This window comes from Helobdella robusta, assembly GCF_000326865.2.
Source record: "Helobdella robusta unplaced genomic scaffold HELROscaffold_26, whole genome shotgun sequence".
Taxonomy (NCBI): Eukaryota; Metazoa; Annelida; class Clitellata; order Rhynchobdellida; family Glossiphoniidae; genus Helobdella; species Helobdella robusta.
In genome coordinates, this window is record NW_008704349.1 from 2,046,615 (window position 1) to 2,056,804 (window position 10,190).

Sequence of the window (10,190 nt, forward strand, 5' to 3'; positions counted from 1 at the left end):
TCGTCTCCATAGTTTTGATTTTTCGTTGTCTTTTTTCGTCACTAGCCACTCTTTCTCCTCTTTTTTATTTTTCTTTTTTAATTTTTAATTTATTTGTGTCTAAGTCTTCTTTTTTTCTATATTCTCGTATGCTCTGTTTTACATCTACCAGTCATTTTTTTTCTAAATTCTACTTTTACAATACTAGTCCTTTCTTTTTCCACATATTCCTTTTCATTTTTACACTCCCTCACCAATCATCTGCCACCACCAGCGCCACTACCAGCGGCACAACCATCCAGAAACAATTCCTTGAACGTGTCTCTAAACTGTCGGCTCATGACACAGTAGAGGATGAAGTTGATGGAGTTGTTGATCAAGGCTGCAATGTCAAGGATGTCGCCGAGTGGTTGGTAGTAATCGTGATGAAAAGGGGTGGAGAAAATGCTCAGTAGAGTCAGAAGCCCTGGATATTTTTTTTAGGTGAATTGTGAATTATTGTTAATTCATTAATTCGTCGTTTGTTTTGTTAAATATTATTTGACCGCCTTTGTCAGCGTTTTTACAATCGGTACTATAAATTTAAAATTTTGAAAATGTCCAGTTATAATAACCCTGTGGAAATTCCGTGACTAAAAATAGCCCAACGACAGCAAGCAACATCGCCGTTGTCCTCTGGTGCTCAGCTGCTCTGTCTGACTCCACCCTGTTTCCTGTCAATCAAATAATTATTTATCTTTATTTGGTTAATTGGTTAGCTAATTAATCAATCAAACAAACAATCAACCATTTTATCAAATATCACATTAAAATTTAAATCCCGAATTGTCACGACCCAAGTTGGGGCAAATTAGGGCGTACCTTGAGATTTCAGTTTGCACCTCCTGACGCTCGCCTCCCTCATGGCCGCCACCAGGCAGAACGTCAGTGCAGTCAGCAAGATGCAAGGTAGTAACTTGAAGAGAAGGGCCTGTACGTTAATTTTTTTTTCGGTTGTCGTTTCGAAATTTGAAAATAAACTATAGTTACTAATTAATTATAAATAATTTTTTTTAGTTGTTTTAGGAAAAATACTAAAACTTAAAGGTAATTATTACTACTGCTGCTGCTGCTACTACAAAAACTACTGCTAATACTACTATTATTATTATTGTTACTACTACTCATATATTACTACAACTACTACTAAAGCTACAACTTTGACTACCGTAATTTTTATTAATTTTTGTAAAGACTGACTTGAATCCAGAAATTAATCTGGTATAGAGTTGGAAAGGAAAGAGAATCCTTGACTGTGTAATAATGAAAGTAACTATTGTTGACGTAATTGCTGTTGTTAGTGTAATTGTTGTTGCTGTTGATGTCACTGATGTTAATTTTGATGTCTTTGTTGTTGTCGAAATAATAGTCGTCTTTGTTATAGGTGCCGTTGAAAAATTTGACGTCATCATCAACGTCATAGGAATCGCCGATTTCGTCGTCGTCATAATTATATTCCTTATTCAATTCGGCCAATCCTAAAACACTTTTCATGTCGCTATCTTCAGTGCGGCCATCACTGGACCCCTCATCTGCCCTCTTCACTAAATGAACCTCAGTTAGGAAGTAGTTAGGAACGCAGAGAAGTACACAGCAGCAAAAGACCCATCCAACCGCTGTTTTGGCTCTGGCTTTGTTACACCATTGCAAGCCATTGGTTGGGTAGCAAATGAAAATGTATCTAAAGCAATTGGTGATAGTAATTAATGATGATGAAGATGATGGTGATGATGTTGATTATGATGAGGATAATGATGATGAGGATGATGTTGATGACAAGATAGCTAGACGTTCAATCACCCCGCACTCATTTACCAACCAATTAATCGATCAATCCATCAATCAATCAACCATCAATCAATCAATCAATCAGACATCAATCAATAAAAACTTTTTATTCACAAGTTCATTTCATGAAAGGCAAAAACGGACATATAAAAGGACTCCTAAAAAGATATAATAAAAGTCAATCTAACCATCCGTCAGTTAAAAATTAAACCCCTCCCACTTAACAACTGGGTATTCCCACCAACCTAAAAATAGCCAACGAGATGGTCAGCCATATTGCGATTGTGTGCCACGTCACCACGGAATTTATGGCAAAGATGAAGTAACCTGATGACGTAGATGCATGTGGGCGGAGTTAGGAAAGTTATTGAATGCGTAATTACACGATTGTATTATCGCCCGTGTTGTGTTTGTTCTTTGTTTTGCCAATTTATTATTTATTGGTTCGTTGTTTGTTCATTATTTTTCATTTCAAAAGCCTCTAGTTATTATTATTATTTATTATTTATATTTTTAAACTTTATTAAACCACATCCCATTAGATCCTACGAAATGAAGACTTTTAAAATCCAAAAATAAAAAAAGGAAAGAATGAAAATGACGTCACGAATAATAATTTCGTAATAATTAAAGTAAATATCAATAACAACAACAACAATAATAATGATAATAATAACTGCAACAAGATAATAATATTTTGTTGCAGTTGCAGTTGCAATTTCAACATTAAAAGACAGAGCAACAATTTTTTTCAGTTTTTCACAAATTTTTTAAAATTTTAAAATTTGTTTGTTTCCCTAAATTTTTGGCAGAACGCTTCTTCAAAGAAAATAGGATTAATCCGACTTCATTCATTCATTCGTTCGTTCACTTATTCATTTCCTCGTTCGTTCATTCGTTTGTTATTTTTTTTGTTTGTTCACTCATATATTCAGATTCACTCACTTGTTCATTTTTTCGTTATTTATCACTCACTCACTCACTCACTCACTCACTCACTCACTCACTCACTCACTCACTCACTCACTCACTCACTCACTCACTCACTCACTCACTCACTCACTCACTCACTCACTCACTCACTCACTCACTCACTCACTCACTCACTCACTCACTCACTCACTCACTCGCTCACTCCTTACATGTTCCTTAATAAAATATAACAAAAACGGATTAAATTGACGTTTTTTGTTTATACGATTTAAAACGTAATTGGAGTGCGTCTGCATTTTTATAAAACAACAACAAAAAAGTAATAGCAATAAAAAAAATATTAAAACAATAAAAATAATAAAAAAACATGGAAAAATTCAAAAAAACCAACCAATCCAGGCATAGGAACTGGTAGACGGCATGGGAAGATGTTTGGATTTCATGGCGTAAAAGTAGATACTAATGGGTAAAAACGTGGCCATAGTGATTAGATCGGCGACGGCCAGCCAGACGAGAATGAAGTTAGTAGAGGACTGTGCCATTTTTGGTCTGGTTAGGACTAAAATTGTGGCTAGGTTTGCCGGAATTCCCCAGCAGCAAACGAAACTCGCCACGTAACCGTGGATACTACTGTATTGGTCGGTTGCATGCCTGAAGGAGGTGTAAGTATGTGACCAGTTGCTATTTTTGGAATTTGGAAATTCCAGAAAATCGGTTGATGACGTGTTTTTGGAACTGTTTATTGTCGTTGATGTCATGTTGTTGTCATGGTGATGGAGAGCCATGTTAGTGTCGTTTTGTTGCAATTGTCATCTATTGATTTGATTTTGCGGTCGTCTAAAACCAATGTTATCAAGTGTTACCGTTGTTATTATTGCTGCTGTGGTTATTTATTTTTGTTATCATGATTGTAGTTGGCTTTAGTAACGACATCATTAATGTTGCTTCAATCGTTAATTGATGCAGCAGCAGAAGTTGTTAATGTTTCCTCGACACGACTGGAAATTTTAAAAAAATTTTTTAATTTAAATTTTGCAAGGAGAGTTTTTTTTTTACAATGACTAATTAATAACAATGAGCACTTCATTTCTCCAATTGATTTTGATTCATTTAATTAATCGACCCACGTATACTCTTTTATTTTTTTTTCTTTCACTCTTTTTCTCTCTCTCACTCTTTCTTTTATTCTCTCTTTCTGTCTTTCTAATTTTTTCTGTATCTCTTTACACTCACAGATCAATTTCTTTCCGGTTTTTATATAAAATACATTTAACGATCGTGCCAACCAATCAGCAATCAGAGTGTTCAATTAGGGAGTTAAATTATTTAGAAGAGAAAAAGATAAATGGAGAGAGATAGAAAAAAATGAGAAAGAGAAGGAAAGAGAGAAAATTTTAAGATGCAATAATTTAAATTAATAGCAACTCTTTTAGAAAAATAATTTTAAATGTTCTATTGTGGTTGTCGAGGAATATGTCTTTAACAATCATGGACAAAAGAATTTATACTCCTACTACTACAACTACAACAACAACTACCACAACAACAACAACAACTACTACTACTATTACTACTACTACTACTATTACTACTACTACTACTACCACTGATTTCAACAAATTGATACTACATTTTCAAAATTCCGACTGATTTATTACCATTATTTTAATACTAACTTTGATTAATGAATCTGTTGATAAATAAATAATTCATTAGACTATGTATGTATGTATGTATGTATGTATGTATGTATGTATGTATGTATGTATGTATGTATGTATGTATGTATGTATGTATGTATGTATGTATGTATGTATGTATGTATGTATGTATGTATGTATGTATGTATGTATGTATGTATGTATGTATGTATGTATGTATGTATGTATGTATGTATGTATGTATGTATGTATGTATGTATGTATGTATGTATGTATGTATGTATGTATGTATGTATGTATGTATGTATGTATGTATGTATGTATGTATGTATGTATGTATGTATGTATGTATGTATGTATGTATGTATGTATGTATGTATGTATGTATGTATGTATGTATGTATGTATGTATGTATGTATGTATGTATGTATGTATGTATGTATGTATGTATGTATGTATGTATGTATGTATGTATGTATGTATGTATGTATGTATGTATGTATGTATGTATGTATGTATGTATGTATGTATGTATGTATGTATGTATGTATGTATGTATGTATGTATGTATGTATGTATGTATGTATGTATGTATGTATGTATGTATGTATGTATGTATGTATGTATGTATGTATGTATGTATGTATGTATGTATGTATGTATGTATGTATGTATGTATGTATGTATGTATGTATGTATGTATGTATGTATGTATGTATGTATGTATGTATGTATGTATGAATGTATGTATGTAGAAACTTGAACATAACGAGCGTTCAGCGAGAGTCTTCAGGGGAAGAGTTTCCCTCAACGAATGTGCCAGACAGTTCACCTATAAACATCTCACGATGTGAGTTATATCGACGAGCCAAGTAAGACGCCAAGTCGAATCTGGGAGTGTTGAGTAGTCGGAAGCCTTACGAGCACTCGAGCTCGTCTGTTAACTATTTAAACTCGCATTCCCTTTTCTTCCTACATAGCCATACCCAGTAAGACACTTGTTTGGCTCTATGTCCTCCTATGTTTTTCATAAAACTCGACCGTCTTTTACCTGCCAAGCCTAAATCCTTCAAAAAGCTCTACACTGAACAATCAACAACACCTCTTGCAGCGACCTCAACTGCGTACAACAAACACTTCAACCAACGTTGTTTCATCTTTCTAACAGGCTCTTCAAACTTGGCTGCTTTTATGGCGTAACTTACTGCTATATTAGCTTCGTACGGAACAGCCAGCTCGACTAAATTAACAGTTGTCTGCTGATACCGACTGTACCACCACGTCGGGTCTCGCTCCTGTATCCTTTATGAACGATGGGTAGTTCCTCATGCCCTACAAATCTGCCATGACCTTCCAATCTCTGCCGTTATCAAAAATACTTCTTCGGCTGCATACTTCATTTCTCGTGGTTTGATCCAACTCACCATCTCTTAGAAATACATTTTTGTTAGTTTACACGGTGGCCTTGAATTTGCTTCGTCACAAACATTGGAAATGAGTTTCATGTATGTATGTGTGTATATGTGTGTATGATGTATGTATGTATGATGTATGTATATATATATGTATGTATGAGTATGTTTGTTTGTATGTGTGCTCTATAAATGCTAGTATATGAACCATGCACACTTCAAATGTCGTTCATTATTTATTTATAACAATGAAATTTTTTAGTTAGAGGATGATTTATGATCTATTTCCGGTGACTTTGGTAGTAGAGTAGGAAGAGATGAAAAGCTATATACTTAGGAACAAAAAATGTGGAAGAAAATAATGACGTCACTATTGTTAATGATGATGACGATGATTATTATGGTAATAATAATAATAATAATAATATCGCATGTATAAAATGTTTGTGTACATGTTTTATGTATTGTGTGCTTTTGTGTACGTATGTATTTAAGGATAAATGTATGTATGTGTGTATGTATGTACGTGTGTGTGTGTGTTTGTGTCTGTATGTCTGTCTGTGTGTGTGTTTATTTATGTATGTTTTCGTGACATTAATAAATAAAAAATGGAAACGAATCTTTGAAGTTTTAATCAAATTTTTTTCAGCTGGTTTGTTGGAAAATTGTTATTTTATTATTATTGTTATTATTTTATTATCATTATGATTATTATTATTTTGATTATTATTATTGACAATGGTTTACCAATATTTTTCTCAATGTTTTAGCTGAAGTAGCAGTATGGCATTATTATAACAATAGTAAAATTTATTAACTTAAAGTCGCTAAATCAGACACACACACGTACACACACAACACACACACGCACAAACACACACACGTACACACACAACACACGCACGCACACACAACACACACACGCGCGCACACACACACGCACACACACAAACACATACATGCATTAACACAAACTTGTAAATTATCTTGAAAGTTCTAAAGTGATAATTTGTTAAATTTTTTATCGCTTGGCCAGAAAATAAATAAATTACTTCTACACCAGAAACTAATTCAATTTACCAGAAAGATACAAATGTTTCAAGAATACCTCAAAAAATACCTCATACCTCAATACAAATTTCGTGTAATTTTTTTGGTAGAAATGCTGTAGATAAATTATGAAAATCTTTTAAAATATTAAAATCTTCCAAGCATGCAGACTAACACACACATACGTGTTACATATACAACTGACAAAGAACGTTAAAGATTCTAAGAGGGCAAGCAAAAATGAACTAACAAATACCACACACACACACACACACACACACACACACATACACTCACATACACAAACACGTACATTCACTCATACATACAAACATACATTTAAACATACATACAAATATACAAACTTACAAGCAAACAAATAAATGAACATATGAATACAATTACTAACACCTATGAACAGATGTATGGCTCAGAGAATACCTAACTTGCAATGTTTTTCTGTTTGTTTCGTTTCGCGGTATTTGTTTTTGTATGTTTGCTTGTATGTTTATTTGTATGTTTGTTTGTTTGTTTGTATGTGTGTATGTATGTATGCATTCATGTGCTACAATATAACGTTTTTGAATGTTTATGTTACTTAAACGAATGTATATATGTGTTGGTTTTTTCTCTATATCTGTTTGTTTGCATAGAAATGTTTTTGTTCATCTTTGTAATTTATTTTCTTTGATTTTTGTTTTTTGTTTTGTGTTGATTTTTTATCTTTGTTTCCGGTTTTTTATGTATCTATGGTTTGCATAATTTGCATGTTTGCTTGTTAGCGTTGAAAAGCTTGCTTCATAGGGTATAATTTTTTGTTGCTTCTTGGCAACAAAGCTATCCTCCCCTCCTCCTCCTCCTCATCATCATCGTCATCGTCATCATCATTATCATCATCATCATCTTTTTTCGATCATCATCATCCTCATCAACAAGAACTACTACATCATCAGTCGTCATCATCATCATCATCATTACCACCATCCTCATCAGTACCATCATCATCATCATTATCATCATCAACATCACCATCATCACCACCATCAGCATCATCACTGACGAAAAAGCGCTAAATTTTATCAAACGTTGATTTACCGACCATCAGTCTTAATAGGAGGGCCGCACTGATTACGCTTCATTGAATCAAACGACGATGACGTCACTGATGATGTCACAAATGATGTTGATGATGATAAAGGATGAGGTATTCAAGATAAAGACGACGACGATGATGAAATGATACTGGCTATGATGATACTATTGATGAATTATGAAGAGACTGATGATGATGTTGATGGTAATAATGGATGAGTTAATTATAGTGAAGAAGAAGACGACGACGACGACGATGATAAACTTAAGATTGAGATGATAACGATGATGATAAAATGATACTGACTATGAGGCTACTAACGATGATTCAAAAAGTTATTATGATCGAAACAAATAATGATGCTGATGTCAATCTTACTGATAATGATGATGATGATGATGATGATGATAATGATGATAATGATGATGGCGATAATGATGATGGTGATAATGATGATGGTGATAATGATGATGATAATGATGATGGTGATGATGATGGTGATGATGATGATGATGATGATAATGATGATGGTGATAATGATGATAATGATGATGGCGATAATGATGATGGTGATAATGATGATGGTGATAATGATGATGATAATGATGATGGTGATGATGATGATGATGATGATGATGATGGTGATAATGATGATGGTGATGATGATGATGGTGATGATGATGATGGTGATGATGATGATGGTGATAATGATGATGGTGATGATAATGGTGATGATGATGATGATAATGATGATGGTGATAATGATGATGATGATAATGATGATGATGATAATGATGATGGTGATGATGATGATGGTGATGGTGATGATGATGATAATGATGATGATGATAATGATGATGATGATAATGATGATGGTGATGATGATGATGGTGATGATGATAAGGAGGATGATTGCGACGATGACGACGATAATGAAATGATGGAGAGAATATATAAGAAAATGAAAAGTGAAAGAAGGAATTTCGATTTTTTGATCGGTTAAAAACAAGATGTCTGACACATCGTAATGATAATGATGATTGATGATGACGATGACGTCAACGAGTCAAAGACGGTAATAATGACGATTGATGATGATGATGGTGGTAATGGTGATGATGGTAATGATTGATGCCGATGATGATGATGATGATGACGACCAATGACGGCTGGGTTGAAACGAATTCGCGAAGAAAAATTATTATAACCGTGAGCATAATTTAAATTGACTAAAATTAAGGTGATGATGATGACGATGGTATTAAAGTTGATGATGATGACGATGACGACGATGATGATAAATACGATGATAATGGTGATGATGATGACTTTGAAAATTCAATCTTTTTTATTCACCGGAGAGATGAATGTGGCGATAAAAGATGGAGATAAGAAGTTTGTCAATCTATAATAACAACAACAACAACTCAGGCCTCGACTGAACCCAAGTCCGACTCATAGTAAGGGCAACAACAACAACAACAACTGCAACACAACAACACGGTAACACAACAACAACAACATCAACAATAATAATAATAACAGCTTCAACAACTCCAATAACCATAAAATCACAGTAACGTGTTCTCGCCTTCGGTCGGTGGACGTTAACACAGAGGCATAAATTGAGCGAACGTCTGAACAAATTATTTCTGAAATGGATGGACTGACGGATAGAAATGTGGATGAATGAATGAGTGAGTGAAGAAATGAGTGAGTGAGTGAATGAATGAATGAATGAATGAATGGAGGAGTGAGTGAATGAATGAATAAACGAATGAATGAATGAATGGATAAATAATGAAATGAATGAATGATACACAAAATGATTGACCGGAGTAGAAAGAAAATGTTAACCCGAGGTATGAAAAATTGAATGGACTGATAGATAGATACAAACATACATAGATAGATAGATACAAACATACATAGATAGATAGATACAAACATACATAGATAGATAGATACAAACATACATAGATAAATAGATACAAACATACATAGATAGATAGATACAAACATACATAGATAGATAGATACAAACATACATAGATAGATAGATACAAACATACATAGATAGATAGATACAAAAATACATAGATAGATAGATACAAACATACATAGATAGATAGATACAAACATACATAGATAGATAGATACAAACATACATAGATAGATAGATACAAACATACATAGATAGATAGATACAAACATACATAGATAGATAGATGCGG

General features: G+C 33.4%; 1 protein-coding gene across 1 annotated transcript; it reads right to left on the reverse strand.

The window, feature by feature from the left end:
• Positions 1-236: 236 nt before the first annotated feature.
• On the reverse strand, positions 237-3,497 carry HELRODRAFT_80150 (hypothetical protein; the record flags this gene model as incomplete). The annotated part of the gene is made up of 7 exons (XM_009020090.1): positions 237-445; positions 594-692; positions 841-998; positions 1,219-1,476; positions 1,544-1,699; positions 2,052-2,133; positions 3,131-3,497. 7 exons carry the CDS (start codon positions 3,495-3,497, stop codon positions 237-239), a joined length of 1,329 nt encoding a protein of 442 aa, XP_009018338.1.
• Positions 3,498-10,190: the final 6,693 nt, after the last annotated feature.